General features: G+C 42.2%; 2 protein-coding genes across 2 annotated transcripts; one reads left to right on the plus strand and one right to left on the minus strand.

Moving 5' to 3' along the window:
- Positions 1-413: 413 nt before the first annotated feature.
- On the minus strand, positions 414-6,667 carry LOC105897659 (perforin-1-like). The gene is made up of 5 exons (XM_031587240.2): positions 6,567-6,667; positions 5,403-5,957; positions 4,858-4,996; positions 2,406-2,629; positions 414-1,540 (listed from the first exon to the last, which is right to left on the minus strand). Exons 2-5 carry the CDS (start codon positions 5,933-5,935, stop codon positions 655-657), a joined length of 1,782 nt encoding a protein of 593 aa, XP_031443100.1. The 5' UTR covers positions 5,936-5,957; positions 6,567-6,667; the 3' UTR covers positions 414-654.
- Positions 6,668-10,193: 3,526 nt separating this feature from the next.
- paqr4a (progestin and adipoQ receptor family member IVa) lies at positions 10,194-24,734 on the plus strand. Its single transcript, XM_031587313.2, has 3 exons — positions 10,194-12,329; positions 17,304-17,522; positions 24,294-24,734. The coding sequence occupies exons 1-3, from the start codon at positions 12,050-12,052 to the stop codon at positions 24,725-24,727; spliced, it is 933 nt and encodes a 310-aa protein (XP_031443173.1). The 5' UTR covers positions 10,194-12,049; the 3' UTR covers positions 24,728-24,734.
- The last annotated feature ends 1,195 nt before the right edge of the window (positions 24,735-25,929 follow it).

Below are 25,929 nucleotides of genomic sequence, written 5' to 3' on the forward strand. Positions count from 1 at the left end.
GATGATGAGTCCCTGGTGGCTCTGTCTGCCCCCTGGTGGTGGAGGGAGGGACCCTCTGCCATCTCGCAGGGCCTGAGACATTCCAACATTTTGTTCTCATTATGTTTTATTTAGATGAAAATTCAGGCTGATATACAAGAGTAAAGAGTCCACGTCATCATAATCTGTCAGGAAACACAGTTTATTACCTCTTAAGTGTTGGTATGTGGTTGATCACCATTACCAGATCTAGATATTTCAGTTAGGGTGTCAGTTAGATGGGCTGCATTGATCATATGGCAGTAGTTATATTACCAGCTGAATGAGATGTCATCAAGGTGCTTGTTTCTTTTGTCAGGGTCAGTTGTCAGTTGTATGTGGTGTTCATTTCACAAAAAAGTGACAAAATGTAAATAAAAAATAACTTCAATGTATTGCCTATTTCCAAATGCTTTATTTGTCATTAATTCACAGTGAGAAGTGAATACAATATAGGTACATTTTATGTAATCATATTTCTTTTTCTTTTTTTTTTCTTTTTTTTCTTGCTTATATCACACATATAACTGGTCAAGGCTGTGGCTCAATCTAACTGCATGATGCTTTTTTAAATACTTTGACAAGCAAAACAAACTGCTTCATTGTCAGAAAGAATCTCAGCATCTATGCTTGAACTTACAGCTGATCAGCTTTACCACCGGTCTGAACTGAGCTTTGGTCCGTCAGCGTGTAATTGAATGCTTGCCTATCCAACCGCATTCCCATTTGGGAAAGCATGTGCTTCGGAATGGGATGAGCATGACGAGACACGTACAGCTTCTCCAGCACACTGTTCATGGGAGAGGCCACGTATTCAGCGCAAGATGGGCCTCTAAGGCTGGGACCGCAGGTCACCTCCAGCCTGTAAAACAGCACCCCGTATTGAAGAGGGCAAGCTTTCTCCCCCTGGTCACCCGATTGAAGTTTTGCGAAGCACGTCCCAAGGAGGTCATCATAACGGGTGTCTTCATCCCACACTTCAATTTTGAGTTTGCTGTTCGCAGACAAAAGCATGTCACCGATGTCGAACTCCCTGTCCCAGTAAGGAGAGTTGTTACCCTGAATTGTGCGCGTCTTGCCAAGCAGTATTTTGTTCTCATCGTAGATCTTCACGTACCCATCAGTCTTAGAGCTGTAGTCGCCATATAGACCATGTGCCCTTATGATGGTCAAAACAATCTTAGCTAAGCCACTGCGTGTTGGACAGCAGTTGCGGCCTAAGCCCTTGTGACTCTGACAGTGACAGGCACAGGAGTCTGGATTGGTTCTTATTCCAACCTGACATTTGTCAGAGCATTCTTTCTTCAGGCTCCTGTTGATGATGTAGTCATCGATGGCCAGCTTCATTTCTCTCCTCACCTTTTTATCTGTTATCAGCTTGTGAAGGGGCTTCAGCGTGTAAGAGATCACATCTGGGTTGACTGGCAGGGATCGGAGCCACTTCTTATAGCCAGACGCATCTCGATCTGCAGAGAAAAGGAGCTCACCCTCTGTCGTTTGCCCACCGATGATTTCTGTGACCCTTTAGCCAAAATATGGAAAGATGTGTCAGATGTCAGCACAGCATGTAGAAGTCAAGAGGTTTTTGATTGTTTATGTACCTGCATAACTAGCCCCTTTTCCCACATGGAATCCGTTATAAGATAATAATACAAAAGTAAAACAATAACAGACCCATTTCTGTTCTTCCATCATTTGAGACAAAAAAAACCCACCTTATGTGAACTGAGGGTTCAAATCTTAACCGGTGAAGTTACTCTATGGTCATTCCCACTAAGGACTGCTCTCAGGAAAATGTGTGTATTTGTGAATTAATTATGTATTCTATTCACACGTTATCTAATTTTCTGAACAACTTTGGGAGGAAACAGTGGACAGAGCGCGACTGTTGAACTGAACCTCAATAGAGACTGGTGATTGTTCTGTGGTGGTGGGGCACCCTGAGTGAGCACCGACACATCAGTTATCTTTTTGGAGTAGAAATGGACACAGTCTGTAAGATAGTGCACCAGGTCACCACTAGCGATGTACCATGATACAGAAACGTTCTGGCTTCAATTTCCAGTCAAACTACAGCTGCAGATGTTACAAAGTCGAGAGGAGGGGAGATTTACGGGGCAGCTTTTCTAAAATATTGGCTCATATTCCCATGTAAAGCCAGCATGGAAATGTTGGTGTTAAAATACCAGTATGTGTGCCGATGTTTTTTTTTTCTGTGCAGGGGAGTTGTTAGGTTAATGTGTGTGTGTGTGTGTGTGTGTGTGTGTGTGTGTGTGTGTGTGTGTGTGTGTGTGTGTGTGTGTGTGTGTGTGTGTGTGTGTGTGTGCTCGCATGTAAATTCTGTGGATTGTGTGTATTTTAGTGATGCACATGCCATTTTGACTCACCTGTCTTGAAAGATGTTTGAGAAGCTTCTTCTCCCCTCAATTTTATTTTTCTTGCCATTACAGAACCTCATTTCTGCGCTAAGGTCAACGTCAACCTTGTATGGGATTTTTCCAGCAATTTCAGCACCGAGGCACGTCTTGACCTCATCAGAGCTCAGGCCCATAATGGAGGCTTTGCACTCCCTGATACTGGTCATGGACTCTGTCTTGCCACCGGTCTTCACCTGCAGAGGAGAGCAAAGGAGGAGAGTAAAAGTTCTCACAAGGCCAAAAACAAGTGACTCTTGTGCTAGACCCTGGCCAAAGAGCTAAATGTACTGTATGTTCAGCCACATGCATGTTTGTAGAAACTCTAGCTAGTTTTCACTTTACTTTAGTAGTCCAAATAAAAAAATCTTCAGATATTACTTGATTACACTAGTGACAATTAACTTCATTAAATGTATGTGGTTGAAATTCTGAGGTAAAGGCTTGGGCGTGCAGTACAAGAAGAGGGCAATATAAATATTAGTATATACATTTTTGAACATGTCTTAAATGAGAAAATTCACTTTGAACTCCACGATCTCTTGTGAGCATATTTAGAAACATTCACATAAAAGAAAGGAGAAGTTTACTTAACATGGAATCTCATTAATGATCAACATCAATAAAATAAATAATGTATACATATGGTAAAGGATTTGTTGAACATTTATGTATGTATTGTTGAACGTATTTATATATGATGTTGAACATTAGTTTAAAGATGAATTAAATGTTTTCAATTAAATGTTAAATAATATACAGTCAAAGCAAAACGTCTTAATTGTTCAATCTCGACTAATAAACTGTTGAAATGTTACAAATACTACTTTGTTACTACTACTACTACTACTAAAATCCACTACTTTTCAGAGGGAAATATTGCACTTTCTTTAGTTATTAGTTACTTATAAGATGAAGATGTTACACAATAGACAATATAACAAGCTTTCAAAATACATTAAAAGATTAACCAGTAGTTAGTTTATTGTTTTTGGCTTCTGATATCTTAAAAAAAAGCAGTGTGTAGTGGGGACACATGTCAGAAGTCTATGAGTTGTTAACAGCTCCACCAAATAGTGTAGTGGGGACACATGTCAGAAGTCTATGAGTTGTTAACAGCTCCACCAAATAGTGTAGTGGGGACACACGTCAGAGGTCTATGAGTTGTTAACAGCTCCACCAAATAGTGTAGTGGGGACACATGTCAGAAGTCTATGAGTTGTTAACAGCTCCACCAAATAGTGTAGTGGGGACACATGTCAGAAGTCTATGAGGTGTTAACAGCTCCACCAAATAGTGTAGTGGGGACACATGTCAGAAGTCTATGAGTTGTTAACAGCTCCACCAAATAGTGTAGTGGGGACACATGTCAGAAGTCTATGAGTTGTTAACAGCTCCACCAAATAGTGTAGTGGGGACACACGTCAGAGGTCTATGAGTTGTTAACAGCTCCACCAAATAGTGTAGTGGGGACACATGTCAGAAGTCTATGAGTTGTTAACAGCTCCACCAAATAGTGTAGTGGGGACACATGTCAGAAGTCTATGAGGTGTTAACAGCTCCACCAAATAGTGTAGTGGGGACACATGTCAGAAGTCTATGAGTTGTTAACAGCTCCACCAAATAGTGTAGTGGGGACACATGTCAGAAGTCTATGAGTTGTTAACAGCTCCACCAAATAGTGTAGTGGGGACACATGTCAGAAGTCTATGAGTGGTTAACAGCTCCACCAAATAGTGTAGTGGGGACACATGTCAGAAGTCTATGAGGTGTTAACAGCTCCACCAAATAGTGTAGTGGGGACACATGTCAGAAGTCTATGAGGTGTTAACAGCTCCACCAAATAGTGTTTCTCCCTCTAAACTCTTCACATAGTTTCATTTCAATAAATATTCAAATGATCCAAGACCTCGCTAAAAATCAAAGATTAGAGAAAAGGTCCAAAAACTGAAAACATATTTGTCTTTTTCCCTCTCCCATTAATCATTTCATGTCACCTCAGATTTATCTATTTATCTTTATTTATATTTAAACTAGTTCAAACTAGTTCTATCACTAGCAGCTACAACAGTAACATGCTGCTTACACACAGATTATTCAGTATTAATAATCGAATGAACTCATATAATAATATCATCAGTAATACTATCAGTCAGATACTTCAACTACATTTTGCTGCTAATACTTTCCGTATTGGTATGTTTCCTTAAATGAAGGATCTCAATGCTGAGTTTAGGGTAAAAGTTTTAGTATTTTAAGAAGATTAAGAAACGTTTTACCGTTTAACCAAACGTTTTAGCCTAATTTAGTAAAAACATTAAATTCCACTTCATGGCCATGCTATCAGGCCGTACACATACTGATAATATTGCTGCAGATGCTTGCTAGGAGTTGTAATGTAATGTAGTGCAATTTTTTTCTATACCTTTTTTAGGAAGTGAGTGCCATATGTGTCAAAGAAAGCATCATAAGTTTCTTTGTTGCTGGGGCTGTAGATCTTAGGGAGCTTTTCCAAAGCTTTGGCAAAATCTGGATGTAGGTTTGGATTGCTGGAGACCATGTAGCTGCAAGAGAGGGAGTTGAAGAGGTTTTAAAGCACGCATGAACACCTACGGACATCAAATCAGTTGCGGCTGGTGTAATAATGATAATAATAATAATGATGCTGTTTTTTTTAAAAACTTTTTTCAGATTCACTATACACTATCTATTGAGAGCCCTATGCACTATGCGCAGTCTTTTGTCACAGTGTAGTCTACTGTTCAGTCATTTAATAATGTTCCATAGCATTAGGCATATGCTAGAGCCTCATAAGCAACATTTTCCTCAGCCACCACTTCACTAAATAGACAACCATTCTGGTGAATTTTGTAGTCTATTTAAAAACACACCCAAATCAGTGTATCATCCACCTATATTCACCCACATTCATTAACATGACATGTTGGTAAATGTCTGAGTCCTCTGTACCTGTAAAATCCACAGTGGACTGAGTGGCTGACAAAGTTGAAGTGGTCTTCCTTGCTCTTCTTCATGGCGGTTCTGGCCATTTTTGAATATGTCCCAGAAAGGGCCAGGGAGGCTCCATACCCAGCCTTACTCAAACCTAAACCTATCTTCCAGTCGTTCTCCACACTCTTGCTAACGTGATCAGCCACTGACAGGGCAGACTCCATCAGTTCGCTCTTGATTGCCATGCTGCATTTATGAAGGGGCCTCCAGCTCGTGACAGATGTAGGAATCCTCTGCATTTTCCCTCCAAAGTAGGTGTTTGCACAGAGGGTGCAGGTCTTGTTTTGGGTTTCCCAGGTGTTCATGTCGATGACAAAAGCTCCCTTGCGTTGCATTGTGGTAATGTCAAAACCTTCGCCAGCTAGGGATGAACCCGGGGCCAATTCTGCCGCGTCGCAGAGCTCTTGTGTGCCAGATATGCATGACTGGATGGTGGGACGCGGCAGGAGCAGAAGGACTGCTGCCAATACGGTGATGGTGGGCAGCAACATTACTGCCCACTGATCTAGGTACCTGTTGGTACCAAACATGTCAATTGTAAAAAAAAAAAGCCTGGTCTTTGAGTTGAGTCACAGTGCAACTCTGGTTGTTTCATAAGGACAAGTATGACAAACTGAAGTATAACTGAATATTATATGGCTGGTTACATTTTGTAGTTAATTTGGCTTTCAGACAAATAAACCAATAAAATATGGAAGGAATTGTATGGTCTAGTGCCTCTTTGCAACATTGCAAGTGCATTCCTCAACTAGAGAGAATGCAACAATCGATCATATTTCTAAAAGGCATTTCTGTAAAGCCTGTAAGCTAGCTCATTGCTTGAGTGGGAAAATATTCAGAGAAATTACCAGTGACTTTGGAAATGACATGCTAATACTAACATCATACAGAGGCTGTAAGTCATTTCCCAATCAGTATGTAATATGCAAAGTGCAGTTACAAGAACAGCAACAATGATAATAACAATAAAGATTGTGCATACAGTTTAGAATAACCATCTAACAACAATACAAAGTGCACCTTAATGTGTATCTTGCATCTTGAAAATTGAGATACTCATTGTACAAAACTCTATAATAACAAAAGCTGACAATTCATGGCACAAAAAAAGCTAAATCATACCTTCCTCTTTTTGGCTGAGATGCAGTGTCTGTAAAGATGTGATGGTGTGGAAAACCAAAGAATTTGTTAACAGTTGTCCCTTCTCACGCTGCTTAAATACCTTCAGAGAAAAGTAAAAAAACAGAACTCTATGTTGAGGGTGTGAACATGTTGATGAAAATACTTGAATGTGAATGTACTTGTGAAAATACTTGGTGTGAATAAAAGCGCTTCTAAGAATCAGCTCCATGATTGACGTCTGTGCGTCAGCCATTATGTCTCTTCAAATTGATTTGTATCTTTGTGGATGTCCACAGGATAAAATTGCCCATTCCCTTTGCAACAGAGAACTTTGATTTAACGAACTTCTGTCTGAGGTTCATGTAACAGCTGCTTGGCCTATTTTAAGTGCAACTATAGCTAAACTACTATCATTGACCCGTTTTGATGTGAAAACACACACACACACACATTTGGAGAACTAAAGAGAAAGAGAAAGAGAACTAACACACACTTTGGATTATGAAATTATCAACTGAAGGAGTTGCAAATCACAACCCTGTTCAAGGTAGGCCAATGCGGTTCCCTTTTTTAATCTGGCCTGCTGTGGCAAGGTTAGATTGCAGCCTCTGTGAGGCGAAGGAGTTCTGAATTGTGACATAACCTACTGTAGGCCTGGTGGTGATGTACTACGTGGTTGAATTCAGTGCACTAACAAGGGTTATGCAGCATTTATTATTATACATTGCAGTGCAGGTAGGATAACGTGTTTTTTTCCCTGCCCGCTGCAGCAAATATGATACTGCATGTTTCTGCAGTATGGGGGGGGTTGGGCAGTGTGGTGACACCTAGACTGTGTTGTGGGTGTGTTGGTGTGTTGGTTGTGTGTAAAGAATCACATCTGTGCTAATGCAACTTTATAAGTATTTTATATGTGATAGAATTGCAACAAACCTTTGTTGATGCGATTAAACTTATTTCCGTCAACCAGTATAATTGTACCCTATGCTAATCACCTCTTTCCAGTAGATTGATTTATTTTACGTCTTAAAAGAACTGATGCGAAGTTTAAGCTTACATTTTTAAGTTTAAGTTTTAAATGAATTGTAATTAGTTGTATTGAACCCAAGCTAATGTTGTGACAGCATGAACTAGTTATTTTGTTGTGCCAGGGCATGTGTTTCATGCTACTTCTGAATACAAATGTATCAGTAAGTTGTGGTTTACTACAGCTTCTGTTTCAATGCAAACAAAGAAGGGAAGGTTGGACTGGCTTGGTCATTGAGTTGTGATACAGGATGTCTGGCCCTGTCATTCAGTTCAGCAGTAGGTTATAGAGAACGTGTAGGCTAGTGATATACCATGAGTGAAAGTTGTGTCCACTTACTTTTGCAGAGGCCTGTCCGAAAATCATTTTCTTGCTATGCCCCTGGTATGAGGATGTGGAAATATATTCCATAATTAATTATATGCCATAAATAATATAATGACATAACATAATTTGATGCTTTGAAGGCACATCCATTGCATTGCCAATGAATATTAGGTTAGAAAATACAACCTTAGCCCGAATTAACACGACATCCGGTATAAACCATGCCCATTTCTTGTCTTATATCCGAATACAGATACCGATCATTTTGTTGGTTGAACAAATACAGATACAGATACAGTACAAATATTGACATCTCTGCACATCTCCACTTTATATGTTGACAACTTAATAAGAGGAGCGAGCAAGGTTCTCAGTTAAAGGAAAACGGTGTCTTTCACTTGGTCTCGATACCATGAAGGAATTTCTTTGCTAGAGGGGCATTGTAACCCGAATAGCTGTGTAATAATTTTATGTTTACCAAGAGACCAAACAAATACCACAATGCTATCAACCACGAACTAGCAAACAAACAAGCCCAGATGATTCAGTTTCAAACTTACCCTGCTAAATGTAAAGCACAGGATTTGCATGCATTCAAATACACATTCTTAACGTGGAAGTGTGACAGTATGCACAACAGTGTGCACAAACTGTTCCACCTGCTATTGTTCAAAAATTGGAGAAATATGAAAGTAGTTAGGATATTTGTAGTCATATAATTCGCAGCGTTGTATCCTCATTCACCTCCAACACACTGGGTGCTGGATTTGGTTACTTTCTGGCTGAGAATATTGAGTAAGCCTAATACTGTTTCAGAAGTGGTCTTGAGTAGGCCTAATACTCTTCATAACATTCAACGCTGGTCTGCTGTACAAGCATGTGAAGTATCGCATAACAAATAATTATAGTATTCACATATCAATCACCTCATCCTACCAAGGTGGCGCCCTTTACAACATACACCTTGCGGGACTGGAGCTCAAATACAAACCCGCAGTCAATTCCCAATCACACACCCCATCTCTCATACTCACTCCATGTCTATCTACTGCCCTGTCTGAATAAAGGCTGGAAAACCCCCAAAATAAACTAAAAGAAAAAAACAATACTTATGCTACAGGAATAAAGCATTATAAGACAACAAAGGTCTATGTTTCACAAAAAGTGTATGGACTTGTGGACTTGAAGCAGGCTACCCTACTTTTGGTTCATCATCTACTTCATGTCAGCTGTACAGAATGCCACCTGAAAACAGGTAATCATGACAGAAGTTAAGTGAGTTTTCATTGACTCGTGATTTTCAGAATGATTCTAAATGCTATTAAAGGAGTAGTCTGCGATTCTGGCGAAAGGTTGTTGATATTTCAGCTAAACAGTCAGTCAAATTATACCACTCGCTTCTGTGCTCCCGAAGCAACGTAATGATTGGTTGGAAAAGTAGCTATATGGCTTAGTCTGCTTCCCATTTACAGAACCAGGACTGTGTACCAACACCCGATGGTTTTGTTTCAGTTTTAAAACCTACATACACAGGATTGTGTCCTAAATTCACATATTGGTCTATCTGCGTGTCTGTATTTTATTGTGTACTTTATCATATAAGACTGTGAATTATTGTGAATTCGCGTAAAATGCATGTATTTGTGGATCAATTTATACCACGTTAAATCTTACTGTTTTGGCTGTATTGTATACTGTGCAATTTAATTTCAAACAGGTATATGATAAGTGCTTTATTTCTGAAATTAGCCTATGCGTTGATGACCTAATAGCAAACATGCATCGTTACTAAAGCATTACAATGTATCAAATCAAGTGAGCAAACGAAAGACACTGAAATAATCCTGTTTTTTTACTGGTTCATCCATGGCGTGGTCTTGTGAAAAATCATCCGATTGGATAATAACATATCCCTCGTAATTCGCATGCAATTTAATGGTTTGCTAGCCTTTGTGATTGGTGTAAGTAGTTGGTATGTTATATGCATCATGTTTGCATATTTTAAATAATATTTCGTCTTCAGAGGTCACATAGGCTATGCATATAGGTTACCTAGGTTACTAAAAAAATCAGTATAGGGGATAAGAAGCCTGTAAGCTTGTTCCACGTGAGCCTCAGCCTATATTCTAAACTAGCTTTTATAATAGCTATAGAAAGATCTGCTATCTCATTCATTCAATGTTTGTTCTGTTCAACGGACCATAGGAATTCCAGGATCCACATGGGCTCCTTATGAGTCCATGATTTAAAAAACTTTTTAACAACAACAAAAACCCATCTTTGTTTGGGTAAAACATGAACCTTCCACACATTGTAACACTTCATGTCTATGGCTACGAGTTATAGCCTACCTCGTAAAGAACATAGTGCCTGAGGTCAATGTGTTCATTCAGCTCCTAACCCCCCCTCCCTCCCTTCGTCCCATCCTCATCGGATGACGGATGAAAGCGCCGCAGCTCAACGCCGGGCATCAGCCCACGAGAGGAATCTGAGGCCGGGCTGCAGCGCTTCATTTGTCCTCGTAGTGGACAGTGCCGGTTAGGGAATGGGGACTGAAGATGCACGGAGATTTGGGGATGTATTAGTGATTTCGGAATTGGTCAAATCCTGACTTACAGCCCTATATCTTGCTTCAAAATATCAGATCGCTTCAAAGAAAATCTCTGCAAGCTACAGCGCTGAATCAAGACTTCGCCTCCGACACCTCGGATGGCTAGCCTCTGCTGACCGATACCTTAATGTCACTGCTTTGCTCCTGGAACACTGATCATCATATATGACTTGGATTAACTAAGATTTTGGAACACTTGTCGTGCCAGTAGGGTTCCAAGTGAATCCTAACATGACCGCAGACATTCTGTCTTTTTTTCTTGTCAGCAATACCAAGGTGACGGTATGTAGCTAGCTAGCTTGCTAGCAAGCTTGCTTGGATAGGCAGCTCTTGACAGGTAGCATTTAATGTATAATTGTCTAACGGTCGTTTAAAACTATATGATCACTTAACACAAGCCTGGTTGCAACAAAGGATGGATTTGGTTTAATTAAACAAAGGTGCGGTTTGATCTTCCCCTGCAGTAGGACGGCTACAGTAAGCTATAGCTACTTCTCATCCATCCTGTAGTGGTTCTGCTGGATAGCTCCATGGCTGTGCGAGGGAGCAGGTTGTCTGTCAGCAATTGTCCTATGGACTTTTATATCATCATTGGTCACCACAGTAACTTATAGTTTTACGAATCGTTTAAACTTTCACCCAGTCACTTACTATAATAGTTAGGGAAATAAAGACTTGTCTCTATTGAAACGTGTGTTCTAGTGTTGGAATGATGCCCACAGACTTATAAGCTTTTTGTATTAATGTTATAGGTAGCATGTTTGCGTTTGGCTTGCAGTCGACATGGATAGCTAGTTGTATTTGTACAATAAGGTACCTAGATTGTTAGCAAGTGTTAGGCTATTTATTAATATATAGCACCTGCCATACCAATATTTTAAAACCTGTGAGCAGGAAACCTGTCGACCATCTCTCCAAGACGTGTTTAAGCAGCTCCCCATCATCTAAATCGGGCATTTTTTCTATGCTACTTCTGACTTCAAGGTCTCTAGGGGAACGTGCGGTAGTCGCAGGGTCAGTAGAACCGTAGCCTACTCGTACTAGATGATTCATTCTTCTGTTCTATGAGAAAGTTACTTTGAAACGCTGTTTACATCGCCGTTGACAGCCGCCACCTTACTTTTTCAATTCGATGTCAGAACACTACCGGGTTTGAACGATTTGGGGCATTGTTAACTGTAACAATTGATTATTACCGAAGCAGAAAAGTATTATTGCTGAGGTAAAGCCTTCACTGTAGGGTGTGACAGCTTGCGTTAAATGTTAACATGTCACACCATACACTGTGGGTTTACATCATGTATGTGGTCAGCCGTTTCTTCGTCAATCCGTGTGGATGACACGGCTACCAGTTCTTAGCAGAGAATTGTATGGTAATAACGCTGTCGTTGGGCTGTCAGTGGTCAACTGAGATACTTGATTGCCCATTTTGTGTGCAAGAACGTTTATATCCTAGCCAGTTAGTCATGTAGCTAGGAAGCTCACAAACTCTTTTGTTTTCCCACACTCTACAGATTGATGTCTGAAGTGTTGTACAAACTGTTATTCACACTACTTGTGTTCCTCTTGTATATAGATGTACAGTCTTTTGGTTACTTTTTTGGCGGCGTTATCCTAACAGTGCTGGTTGCTATGGCATTTTTAAATGGACCCAGATTACTTGACTGGGCCAATTCACCTCCACATCTTCAGTTTAACAAATACGTTCTGACTGGATATAGACCAATATCTTCGGTTCAAGACTGCATTCGAAGTCTTTTTTATCTGCACAATGAATTGGGAAATATCTATACGCACGGTAAGTACACTTTCTGTTTTTAATTGTAAAGTTACTTCCAAAAAGTGTAACTTTGTTTGTGAGAGAGAGGGTGTATGCATATGTAATATGTAAATGTGGAGGCAACATCCTGTGACCACATCAGCCTTTATTTACATGTTGTCCAAATTACAGCCGCAACTGTTTTACGTATTCATTTTCATTGGTAATTGTAGAATGCCTATCTTGCTGTAATTCTATCTTAAAATCCCAAATCTAATTACAACCACAAAGCCAGTCAACTAAGGTGTTGACAGTAGAATTCAGTAAACTTGAAAAATGGTGAAGTGACAGACATAAGCTTTTCACAAATAAACCTCGCTTTGACACTTGACTCCAATCGGTACCATCTCCGCCAATTAAACTTTATCAAAAGCTGCATGAATGTATGTTTTTACAAAAAGGCCAGAAATGGTGAGACAAAATACCTCTAATGGAAGAAATGACAGCGTAACACTGAATCGGCTGTGATGTCGCAGAGGGTGTTTCACCACAGCCAAGGCAATTTGCTTTACTTCACCCCAAAAATGTTGACTCAGCCTGAATGGGTGTGAAACTTTTCCATGGAGAAGCATTGTTAAGCCCACACAAACCTAGGCAGGTCCTGACTAGTTACTGTATATTGATGTAAAGGGAAATGAAATATGCAGTGTTCTCACAGAACAGAACAATGCAGCCATTTGTTCAAGAATTACAGCGTTATTGTTTTAATTTACTACTCATGCTTTATGGGTGTGGTCATTATCACTTATTTCATCTTGACGAGTAGTGTAGTAAAGTGCTATATAGGTGTTTTTTTTGTATGATGTCTGAACCTGTATCAGATACATCAAGCCATGTCTATTCTGTGGTATATGTTTGGAGGGTGTTATGTAATTAGCGTATATTAGTAAGGGCATAGTGCTTATGAGTTAAACTTTCAAAGCACTTTTTGGGCGGAGTAAATTAGACTTAACTCAGGTGTCACTCAAAGGTCCTTGGATAATGAAGAATCCTACATAAGATAGCGTGTCCTGAGATAGTTCTTTCCTATATATTATGTGACTTTTCAAAGACCACAGACACAAGCACAGTTAGGCACATTGCACACTTGCTGTAGGCTGTCCTCTGTGCGATGGGTCTGTGGTCTGTGCTGTGAATGGACTGTAGGACTGTGATAGTAAAAGAGGGCTGTGGCAGGGGAGCTGCACTTAAAATAGATGTGTGGTATGGCATTGGAGTCATTACCTGGGCAGGACTAATGATGAGATAACATAGAGAGAGATAGAGAGAGAGAGAGAGAGAGAGAGAGAGAGAGCACGAGAGAGAGAGAGAAAGAGATATATGGTGTGGTTCACTGTACTTCGGTACTCCTACAGTGTATGACCTTCTAATCTGTTTTATTTTACAAGAGCTGAATGGAGTCAGTCTGGTTGGAGCTTCTGTTGTTTGCAGGGACAGTCCTTGGGCATGACTGATGAAGGATATTCAAAGCAGGGGTGTAACTCCTGGGCGTACCACCTGGTTCAGACTTAATGGTGCTTGTTCAGGGTTGAGTCACAGACAGCCACCCAAGTGAGTGTTGGCCTGAGCCTGCCTGACTTGTAGCCTGCTTCCATTGTTAGGAATTCTGTCAATCAGGATCAATGACTGTATACAGAGGTGGACAGCATATAATTTCTAAAAAGCTTTCACAAGGTGACTGTATTTTACTCAAATATGACGGCATAGTTGTATTTATTGTGACATTGTACACTAACATAACACATTTTTTAAGATTTGCTGAAATACTTGCTTTAAAAAAAAAAGCGATTTCAGCCCATATACATTGTTCACTAAGTGTCTGAAAGTGAAATATGTGTACTCGAATTAAACGTTGTTGTTGACATGACAGTCACATATTGCACATAATCCACATTGGACAGTGTAATTTAAGACAAGCTAGTGTAGGTAGGTTTGCAAGTTTGAAAACTTCCAAGGCATTCGGCGTGAGATTGACAAAGAGTGATCAAACTTGGCATGAGATTCATTTATTTATTTGCATTCTCGCCTGAGATGGGACAGAGGAACACCTACAAATGGCATTGGCACGAGACCTCTTTGGAGAAGTACTTAATGCTTCATGGCACCACCTCACGCAACGACAACTAGACACATGCTACCTATAAGAGGAAGCTAGCGCAGTATTCTGGGTATGGGCATCATGGCACAGGTGACGAATAGGAAGACATTGTCGGAGGAAGCGAGGAAGAGAAAAAGAGAGAGTACCCGAGCAAGAGACCGAAAAAAAAGTCAGTCCCAGACTGGCTTATACTCGTTGCCGAGAGTTGCTAAAAGGTGCAAAGGGGGCTTGAGGGTCCATCAGGGAAGGAAAAATGCCTGGATAAAGGAGTACAGCAGCGGGTTGACCGACATTGATCACAGGACGTCAGTGCCCCTGCTACAGGAAATGGCTTGGGGTGCCACATTGTCTAAGTGCTGTTGCATTGTATGGAAAAGGAATTATGAAGTTAGTTACTAATGACCAACTCGTGGAGGAATTCAAATGTGCTAAGACAAGACTAAGGAGATTACTTTTTTCACAGGCTAAGGATCCATCAGTCAAGAACACTGTGAAAACAGGGACACAAGAAGTGGTTCAATATGCACAAGACACATTTCATCATAGGGATATCATTGGGCTGTAAAAGTGGAAGAGCAGGGTTTGGATTAGGTGATAGTTGGAAAGCATGGGGTGAGGCTACATTGCTTGCAGATGGTAACTAGCTTTGTTCGCGAGCAAGAAGAGGAAACTATACGATCAGCAGTGGCTTATAAAGCAAGTAAAGCCAGGGTAATGGATGAACTGGCATAATGTTGAGAAGAAAGAACAGCTGGAGAGAACTGTGGGCTGTTGACCATGCTAACTGCATTAAATTCATTGTTGGAGCCACTCAATGGATGGGTGAACACGCAAGCTGCAAGTTGCGTACAGGCTCATTAAAACATATTCTATCGGATCGTAAAACTAGCTTGACGCAGAGTCGCTACACGTGGAGTCATAATCTAGTTTTTAAAATCATTGGAGTGTTTGTTTCAGAATAAACAAGGTGAGGTTAACTCTTTGCCGATTAATTACAGGGACATTACAATTTATTTTGTGCAAGAGGGGCAGAAAGGTGGACGCCAGGCACATACAAACGGTACTGGCAAATTGGGCAAAGTGTAAGGCTTCAGATTGCTGGCTGATGTCGGAAGGCAGTGTATTGTTGAGACTTCTATGAGACCAGACACGGTGTGGTGAGTGCACAGTTTACTTAATTGAGTTAACGATTCCCTTTGAAGATATGATTGAGGAAACGTTTGAGTGGAAGTAGCTGAAGTATGCAGAGCTGGTGGCAGAAGCGAGGGAATGAGGTTGGCAAGCACACATAAGACCAGTGGAGATAGGTGTTAGAGGCTTTGTAGCTAAATCAACCACATCTCTTCTGCTGGACTTTGGTGTTCAAGGATCGTCACTCAAAGGAGCTTTAAAGCTTTTGTTGTCCTAGCCCATTGTGAATATTGAGGGGGGTGGTTCTGGGACGCCAGACACCACTGTTGAGCCTTCTGGAGGTGTCATGGGCCTAATTCAAAATACTTACGAAGGAAGATGTCCACTTGATAATCCCAGTGAAATAGTCATGAAGGCATTGGTGTTGTTAGGTATGGTAAGGCATCGGTATGATGGTTGTAGTGCACAAGTGTAGTTGGGTATTTGCGTGTGACAGTGAGAGGTGTGGTCACTGTGGGAAGTCCCCAACCAATAGCACAAAGAATTTGGCTTCTTATCCTGTATATAACTACACAAAAAGCATGTAGTGCCAGGAAAAAGCTTAACATGGCTCAAAATAGCGATCAATGAACATCGAGTTTTTCTCTGACACATCTTGTTATAAACACTTCCACCTGTCAAAAGATCAAAACAGAAAAGAAACATTGTTCTTTAATACAATTTAAAAAGCATAGAGATTAGGAGTGTATCAAGCAATGATGTTATAATGTTCTTTTAATTATGTTATTTTATGTACACTAGCCTACTTATAACTGGTTCATTATATTGCAAATGGAATCGATTAATGGAACCCTATAGCCTACTGATGCTGCCTGAAGACTGTGCCTTCTCTCAGGTTACTAATTAAAGCCACAAACCTTAAGAATCATACACGTCCTTTCTTGATCTTATAACATTAATATGGAAAATTATGAAAAAATCGGAGATGAGATTTTCTCAAACATTGGATCTACCTTTTTTGTGGATCAGACCTGAAATTCTCACTGGATTGCTACAAGTCAAAGACCCTTCTTGTAGACGGGACAAAGTGGTGTGATTGCATGTTTGGCGGGTGGTGGGCCTACCACATTAGTAGGTCTACCTGCATTTTTTTTCAGTCATTGGGGGCATACCTGACTGTCAAGTCGCCCATATTTTTTTTTTTACAGTTATTGATCAGGACACACAAAGGATAAAAAAAGTTCACTGATGGCCAGTACTTTCACAAGTTCTTTTTTTTGCAAGTGTCAAGACATCCTTTCAATGCAGTGTGGCCTACAGCTAATCTAAACATTATTTAGTCTGTGCCATTCTCCTATGAGATATCATGTATTTTAATGTTCACTGTAAAAAACTGTAGCTATAACAATGATAACAATGTGTACATTATCTTTTTCTTGAAGTGTCTCCACACACAGAGACCTGCTCACAATCATGAATTCGGTGTATGTAAGGAATGGGGCAACGGGCAAGCTTACCAAACTTTTGCTATGGCCACAGGCCGTGTGTGCACACATCACCTCACTCCTCCTCTGCTTTGCCTCTGTCTACAGCTTAGACAATGCCATGCAAAGCAATGACCTCTCTCTCTCTCTCTCTCTCTCTCTCTCCTCTCTCTCTCTCTCTCTCTCTCTCCTCTCTCTCTCTCTCTCTCTCTCTCTCTCCTCTCTCTCTCCCACTCACAGGCATCCCCCTGCTATGCTTCCTGGTGCTGCTCCCTCTCAACATCCCCTGGTCTCAGATCAGTGTGACGTGGCTGGGCGTGGTGCACTTCCTGGCCTGCCTGTCGCCGCAGCTGGGCTCGGTGCTCTACCACCTGTTCATGAACCACGAGGGCGGCGAGCCGGTCTACCACACGCTCCTCACCCTGGACATGTGTGGCATCTGCATGATCAACACCCTGGGTGAGCCTGCCTGCCTGCCACCACTCCGTACCCACCACTCCGTACCCACCACGCTGCTCGCTCAGCGCTGCACAGACAGCTGTCCCCAGTGCTGGGCCCCACACTCACTTCCCCACACTCTGGCCACACTGTAGAGCCTTTGTTTCTGCCCACTGTCCCTAGCTCTAATGTCCTCCTTCTCCTATGTGTGTGTGTTTGTTGTGTGTGTGTGTGTGTGTGTTTGTGTGTGTGTGTGTGTTGTGTGTGTGTGTGAGTGTGTGTGTGTGTGTTTGTGTGTGTGTGTGGTGTGTGTGTGTGTGTGTGTGTGTGTGTGTGTGTGTGTGTTTGTTGTGTGTGTGTGTGTGTGTTTGTGTGTGTGTGTGTGATGTGTGTTTGTTGTGTGTGTTTTTTGTGTGTGTGTGTGTTGGTGCATTCATTTACATGCTGTCACTGTTGCTTCTGTTGCAATAGTTATTGTTCTCAGGTCGTGTGTAACTATTGCTTAGTTCTTTCACTCTGTTTTTTTCTCTCTCTCTCTATTTCTTTCTTTCTTTTCCTCCATTTATTCATTCATGAATGTTCTTTCCTTTCTTAAGTCACCCTCACACCCTGCATAACCCACCTTCCTGTAAGGATTGGTGACATTACTGGCCAGTATCTCATAGCCCTGCTCTAACAGTGATCAGTCTCAGTAGCCTAGGCCTCCTCTTCATAGAGAACACCCTGTGTGTCTGTGAATGAAGCCTCTGTGTGTATGATCTGTGTGTATGATCTGTGTGTATGATCTGTGTGATCTCGTGATCATGTCACTCCACAACACCATGGCCACCAAATTCATTTTCCCTACTGCACACCAGTAAGAGTCAGCAAATATTGGCTACTAAATGTTCTGCATTGACTGGAATGAAAATGTGTTGTGTTCTTATGGGAGATGTGTGGATTTTGGACAGGTACACAACAGCATGGTGTTCTTGTTTACTGTTGTTTACTTGTTTACGCATTGCCACTGTTACTCAAGGTGTTGTTACAAATACCTGGTTCAGGGCATGGTAACATGGAAGGGGAGGACACTCATGGATTGCAATAACCAAATTACATTTATTAAACATAATAAACTTAACTACTGAGGTTAAGAGTAGGATAAACCTTTCCCAAGTGTTTGGGGAATAAAAATCACAGTTCAGTATGCACCTCGGATTTTGGGTCACGGTTCGGTAGACTTTTGGTACAGCAGCGATAAAACAAAATGCAGAAAATAAAATGTTTCATTCAACAGTGGCTCATTGGCTATAATTGTTATCGTAACACTGGCTTATTGTCAATAAGAAAAGATAAATAACAATAATAAATAATAAATAACAATAATGTCAGCAATGCTCCGTCATTGGTATCGTTGCTCTGACCAGTTGATAATTCCTAAACCGTAGCTTGCGCTAGTTTATACAGGGCAGGCACAACAGACTGACTAAAATGCACACGTGAAGGCACATCTTTGCGAGGCTCAAGCACTTTGACTATACGCTTTAATTCTGTATTTTCAACAAACGTGTATGGTCTATAAATACTTTGGCATGGTCCCAGTCTGCAGCGAGAGGCTGCCTGAACACTGTGGGGAGAAGGACTTAGTTTTCAGTCAGTTTTTCCACTAATCGACACATTCAGGTGATGCCGTCATAAATTAAATGTTTGAAGTGTATCCATAGGCATGTCTGACTTCAGCTGAACAATATCAGCATACAGTTAGACACAAATCGCTGTCCAATCCAGTTTACCAGGCTAAATCGACTAGCATGCTACATGCAACTGGTTCTGGATAGAATGCCTGCTCTAGAATTGGTCCTGTACCTCTCAAGAAACAAATCACATCCAGCCCTTAAACAAGAAAGCAATCAGCATATACAAATTATAAATGTATAGTAAATATATGAAAAGTTAATGCTTATCGTTGGTCCAGGGATTATGGCTCAGCAACACATCCCAAGCAGGCAAGCCAGATGTTCCCACTATGATCAGCAGGCTGAACACCCTACCCCTCTCTCTACCCTCCAGCAGCTCCAACCTCAATCCACAATCTCTAGCGAGTCCTGGTACCTGGAAAGCCACATTTAAGAAGAAAAGATTGGAGACACAGGTGAAAGACAGGACAGGATTCATTCCACCTTCGCCTGTATTGGCCTTACCTGTCCTTGCCCCACCACCATCCCTGAATTCACTGAACGGTTGCCTTAGCGAACTTGCACTCGGCGAGATTAACTGTTAGTCGAGCAGGGAGAATTGTGCTTGGATGCACTCTAAATGTTCAGACCAACTATCACTATATATGGGATTAACTTAGTGACAAAAAGATTTACAAAATACCCTGTGATTTGCAAACAAACAGAATACAAATGCAGCGCTTTTCTCTGTTCTATTTTTTATATCTGGAATAAAGTTTCAGTTAGCCTAAACCGTTAGAGCAGGAGGTGACGAAGGGACCTGACAGTAACCCTTAAAGAGGACCTATTATGCTTTCCCGCTTTTCCCCTTTCCTTTAGTGTGTTAAATAGCTTTTTGTGTATGTAAACGGTCTGCAAAGTTACACAGCCCAAAGTACACACCAGAGGTAGTTAGTTTTTCTCAGCTGTCTGAAATGCCTTGATGGAATTCCAGCCCTTTTCCTTTATTAGAAAGATGACGCAATCTTGTAACACAATCCTAACTGCCCACCTAGCTGACCAATCAGAGCACACTGGGCTCATTGGGAGGGGGAGCTAAAATACACAAGAGCTCTAACAGAGTGTTTCAGATAGAGGGTGAATAGAGATGTACAGTATGAAAAAAAAAAATGTGCTTTTGGAATATTGAAGCTAAGCTGTAAAGTTACTCTAGTAGACCCCAAAAATGAAGTTATGAACATTGAAAATGACCATAATAGACCATAGATAATAGAATTAGATGTAAGTAAATCAAATCAAATACAAACTGGCTGATCCCACTCTATGCAGTCTTAAACCCTAGGAAGCGGAAAAAATAATCTGGTTTTGTGATGTTGTTACATTTTTGATAATCTGTGCAGAATCTAAAAGTCCTATCGGGTTTATCAACTAAAATGCAGGGTGAGGCCCAGCTTAAATAAGACGGTCTTGCCAAACCATTATCCAAGAGGTACTTTACCTCTGCCTTCAGATGACACTGCTTCTGCTTCTGGTGATACCCAGTAATACAGTTACCTTATTGGCTCTGAGTTAGCAACATCAATGTTGTGCTCAATGAGATGAGCACAGGATGGTGGATCTGAAGACAAGGATGAAAAACCAGAAATGAGAGACTTCTGATGCTGTTTCCACTAGCAAATCTCCAGTGATGTGTGATATGTTCGGCCAATTTTTCAGAATTCCTCAGCCAAGGCTGCAGTACACAATCGTCTAGGCCAACCACATCTTCACCACTATAAGCTGCCACCATGTAAGGGAGAAATGCCAGTTGTCCCAGCGACTGCAGTCAGCGCTACAGGCTTACCCTGGTGACTGCCACACCAGACTCTGAAGACTGGGTGGAATGTGTTTTCGAGAGATTAACATGGCAGAGCTGCGCAGATTGATTTGAAATGGCCAACACCTGCCGAACAAAACCGTTGAATGTTGCCAAAAAGGGGGAATCTGCTATAAGCAACAACGCCTAAAAAACCTGATCAGCAGGACTGAACCCCCTAGGCCTAGCCCGGCAATCATACCAGCTCTTCATTTTCTGTTGAACCGTGGTCAAATTCTCTGCAGCCGTCTTACAAGGTAAATACATATTTCTTTCGTGAACTTTATGGCCAAACACTAAATCATTGGATGAAAAACCTGTACTTTTCCTGGGCTTCCTCCCTCACAGTCAACATTATCCAAGGAAGCCCTTCTTCCCAGTCCTTGTAGCACAGGTAACCCGCACATGCCGTGAACATTTTAAGAAGGTTCTGCAAGCTACCATCATACCCAGGTGGAATAGGTGGAGTTTTTTTTAGCATCTAGAGGTGGAGGTAAATCACACCACACACACTCTCCTGCCAAATGATTTCCCAAGATCAGATGTGTTCCATCGACAGGCAATGAAGGGCACAGTGCAAGGGCACCCTGCACCAGGTCTGATTACTCAATCCGGTGCAGAGCAAAGGTGATGAGTTGCAACTCAATCTCCCTAACTAAAACATGCCACCCTGCGCTGGACACCCAGAGAAAAGCAAAACAGATTCTGAAACAAAGGAATCAGACGGCCCTTGTGTAGTAGCTTAACCAGCACCTCAGTCATTAGCATTACGTCGATGTGCTAGCTTGCGGTGCATCTCTCTCTAGTCTGTTTGTCCTAGCTGGTGTGTCTGTCTTGCTTGCTTGCCAGCTACTTCCAGAGCTTTGTTCTGTGATTGAGAAAAGTGAAATACAACTATTTTTACATTTGATAAACACCTACAGGCACCAGTGTTTAAATACTGCAGCTTGGAAAAGATATGTGAGTGCACAAAATTAAACTTGTACTTTTCAGCAGCAACCTCTGTTGGGACCAGTTCAGACAATATATGGGTGTGATGGCATTCCTCAGAGGTGCACATCATTTAGAAACAAGATCATGATTGTTGAGTCTCGCAGCCAAGGTTTTGTTAAAACTCTGGACTTATGAAGGATAGAGAGCAATGGATTGACAATGACATTGATTAAATATTAAAATGATTCAAAATTAAAATGTTGATTAGCTGGGCATACTGGGCAATATGGATGCATTTTCTCTGAGTAGATAATAGCAATCACATATTCAGCCAAGCTATAGTATAACTAGGATTTCATATCTGAAAATGTATGAAAGTGAATCTGTTTCAATGGGCCTGACTGTTTGACAGTGTTCTTAGACCGACAGACCATGCAAACTTTTTTAAAGGAGGGAGGATTGGAGCGGGGGTACAGGGGTGTCGGGTGTGACCTCTGTGACCTCTGTGGCAGTGGCAAAATGGTTCACATGGCTTACAGGTCAGTTAGGAGGGCACTTTAGTCAAATTTGGCTTAGGGCCCCAGGGACAGGCTCTACATCAATAATATTTTCCTTTTGGGCCCAGACAACGTAATGACCGCTTCTTGTGTTTTCCCCCATAAACACTCTGGAGTAAGGTTCGTTCAGAGTCACCCCTGCCACAATCCTCTGCCACACTCTCAAAGAATTAAAAGAATACATCAGGATCTTTTCTCATCGAACCGTGTGAGTAATCTGACCACACTAGGTGTGTCAGGGGATGTTCATCAGACTGATCACTGACACTGACAGCTAGATGATCATAAATTACATGTGTACATGTCTAATCCGTGATTCCAATGCCATACACTTGTTCCTCATGGTCCTCTAACTGTCAACCCCATTTACCTGCGCAAAAATCTATCAATAAAAGCACGGCCTTGGAGAAATCATTTTGCTATTATAACGCTTACCCTCACTATACTTGATCCCTAGTCTTCAAGTAACTTCAGCAACCAAATATCAGTGATGGACCCTTTTCCGACCGCTGTTGTTAAAGCAGACAAACACGGCGAAAATAACAAAAACAACAACCTAACAGGGGGGTTCTCAAACCCCGGTGGCTAAAACCACCTTGATAGGCATAGTTCTCTATCTCTAAAAGCAGCGCTGGCTCGAAATGACTCAACAAAGGACCGCCAGTGATTACATTCACCTGATCGTAAACAACCTCAAGACAAAGAACAACCAAATCTTCTCCTTGTCACCGAAAAAACAATAAAAAATAACAAACTAATTTCCAAACCCAATTATACACGTCCACCTGGGTCTCCCCAACATTCCACAACAATGTGTTTCAAATCACTGTATAATCTGCCACAGAAGTTTCCAATCAGACCATGTTAAATAAACTGACAACTCTAAACTATACTCAATACAGCACATATTTAGCGATACTGGTGCATTAAGTTCCCCAAATGTTACAAATACCTGGCACAGGTCACGGTCACATGGAAGGGGAGGACATACATGAATTGCAATAACCAAATGATGTTTATTAAAGATAATAAACTTAACAACTGAGGTAAAGAGAAGTCAGCATAAGTGTTGGATTTGGAAAATGAAAGTGTTGTGCAATCAGGGTATAAACACTGCAGTGGCAGTGGACATTCAATCAAGTTTGGAGAGTCTTTTTAAAGCTCCAAACCAGGAAGTCCTTTCTGTTCCTCAGGACACCTGCACCAACTCCACCTGCAGGAGACCGGTAACACGCAGTGGAGAGGAGGAGTCAGGCAGGGCCGTGGCAGGGCGTGGTGTAAGACGTTGAGGCAGTGCATGTGTTTAAGCTGGGACTGCAGCAGCCTGGTGGTGGTGCAGCACCTAATCAGCAAATCCTGTATACATGTTCTGTTCTTAAGCTGCTGGGGTTGCGTTTTTAGAACCGTACGACCCTGTTTACCCGAGACTGCTTGTGATGAGTCATACAACTTTGGTCCTCTTGGGAGTGCATGTGTCAAGCTCTATGTGTGTGTGTGTGTCTCTCTCTCTCTCTCTCTCTCTCTCTCTCTCTCTTGCTCTCTCTCTCTCTGTCACCTTTTTTCATTACTCCCCCTCCCACACTTCTGCCATTTATCTCATAATCTTTGCCTTTTTGTTTTGCCTTTAATATATATATCTATTGACCACCAAAAACCTTGGCAACTCCATCCAGCAGACTCTTCCTATGCTTATCCAGCGTTGTGTTAATCAATCTGCCGCATCGCCTGAAGGTCACATTTTAACCTGTCTGTCTCTCTCTCTCTCTCTCCCTTCCTTCCTTCCTCCCCTCAGGGGCGCTGCCCATCGTGTACAGCACGCTGCTCTGCTACCCGTTCACGCGGACGGTGGCACTGTTCGTGTACATCATGCTGTCCAGCTACGCCATCTACTGCGCCATCACGGCGCGCAGTAGCGTCCGGCGCCTCCGCTCCTTCGCCTGGCAGGCCATCTTCCGCTTCTCCTTCTTCCTGCTGCGCTGGGTGGGCGTGGGCGGGGGCAGTCCCACCTCGCTGCGCCACTTCCTCACCATGGACGCGCTGGCCGTGCTGGGCGGCATCATCAACATCACGCGCATCCCAGAGCGCTTCCGCCCGGGCCTCTTCGACTACTGGTGTAACAGCCACCAGATCATGCACGTGCTGGTGGTGGGCTCCATCCTCTACCTGCACTGGGGCGTGCTGGAAGACCTGCTGTGGATCAACAGTCACCACTGTCCCTCGGACTGATGCAGACGAGGGGGGGGGGTCGGGGTTGGGGGGGGTTTGGGGTTAACAGGGTGGGGATGCTTGCAGTTCTAGCTCTCTCTCTCTGCTGGTGTGGTGGAGAGTGGGATGGGTGATGGGGAGGGTGAGGGCCTCAGTGAAGACCCCTTGGAGTCAGGTTCCTCCATGCTATCTCCATAAAGGCATGCATGGCGTCAAGGGTCCATGCAACCTGTTTTTTTTCTTCTTTTTTTGTATGTAATCAGGGCACAGCAGGCTGTACCACTGCGAGCTGGTGACACACAGCCTGCAGCCCGGGCCAGAATGTACATATCTGTTTCTGTGTTGGCCTCCAAACATCTCATCCTTGTGTCTGTGTCAGAGAGGTGAAGCACAGAGAAAGGTCACCACTGTCACCCAGGCAACAATAATGCATGCACGCAGAATCACGGCCGCCGAGCTCTGTTTGTAGATACATGTGATCATATGTACACCAGCATTAGGAAGATGTTCGGAGAAAACACTTGCAGTGTTTTCTACTTGCATTGTGAAAAAGGTGTCGAGGACACTCACGTGTACCCGCGTGCTTCTTTTTGGAACCCTGACGTTCGTCTATGGGTTTATTACCACACCACTGTAGAGCATGGCTTTTGATGATGACGTTGACTGTAGTTTCATTGACATCACGCGCACCCTACATTTATCAGATAGACTAGACTTATCATCCAGCGAGTGGTAACGCACTGGCACTGAATTAGACCTCTGTATCTCAGATACAGTCACCCTGTTGCAGACTATGCACCATATCTACTGTTGTCTTTACACACACTGAGCACTGAGATACATGACACACACATAATGCACTATGAATGCCCTCCACACACACACACACACACACACACACACACACACACACACCCACACACACACACACACACACACACATAATGCACTATGAATGCCCTCCACACACACACACACACACACACACACACACACACACACACACATATAATGCACTATGAATGCCCTCCACACACACTCACACACACACACACACACACACACACACACACACACACACACACACACACACACACACACATAATGCACTATGAATGCCCTCCACACACACACACACACACACACACACACACACACACACACACACACACACATAATGCACTATGAATGCCCTCCACACACACACACACACACACACACAC

The sequence above is a fragment of the Clupea harengus genome, chromosome 1 (assembly GCF_900700415.2).
Source record: "Clupea harengus chromosome 1, Ch_v2.0.2, whole genome shotgun sequence".
NCBI classification, from domain to species: domain Eukaryota; kingdom Metazoa; phylum Chordata; class Actinopteri; order Clupeiformes; family Clupeidae; genus Clupea; species Clupea harengus.

Bases quoted from the DNA above. Each gene is read 5' to 3' on its own strand.
- LOC105897659 (XM_031587240.2), bottom strand. From the start codon at position 5,935: ATGTTGCTGCCCACCATCACCGTATTGGCAGCAGTCCTTCTGCTCCTG. The intron at 4,997-5,402 runs GTACAGAGGACT...CCTCTCTTGCAG, and splicing joins GTCCACTGTGGATTTTACAG to CTACATGGTCTCCAGCAATC. The intron at 2,630-4,857 runs GTATAGAAAAAA...TCTCCTCTGCAG, and splicing joins GCACTCACTTCCTAAAAAAG to GTGAAGACCGGTGGCAAGAC.
- paqr4a (XM_031587313.2), top strand. From the start codon at position 12,050: ATGTCTGAAGTGTTGTACAAACTGTTATTCACACTACTTGTGTTCCTC. The intron at 12,330-17,303 runs GTAAGTACACTT...TCCCACTCACAG, and splicing joins GGGAAATATCTATACGCACG to GCATCCCCCTGCTATGCTTC. The intron at 17,523-24,293 runs GTGAGCCTGCCT...TCCTCCCCTCAG, and splicing joins CTGCATGATCAACACCCTGG to GGGCGCTGCCCATCGTGTAC.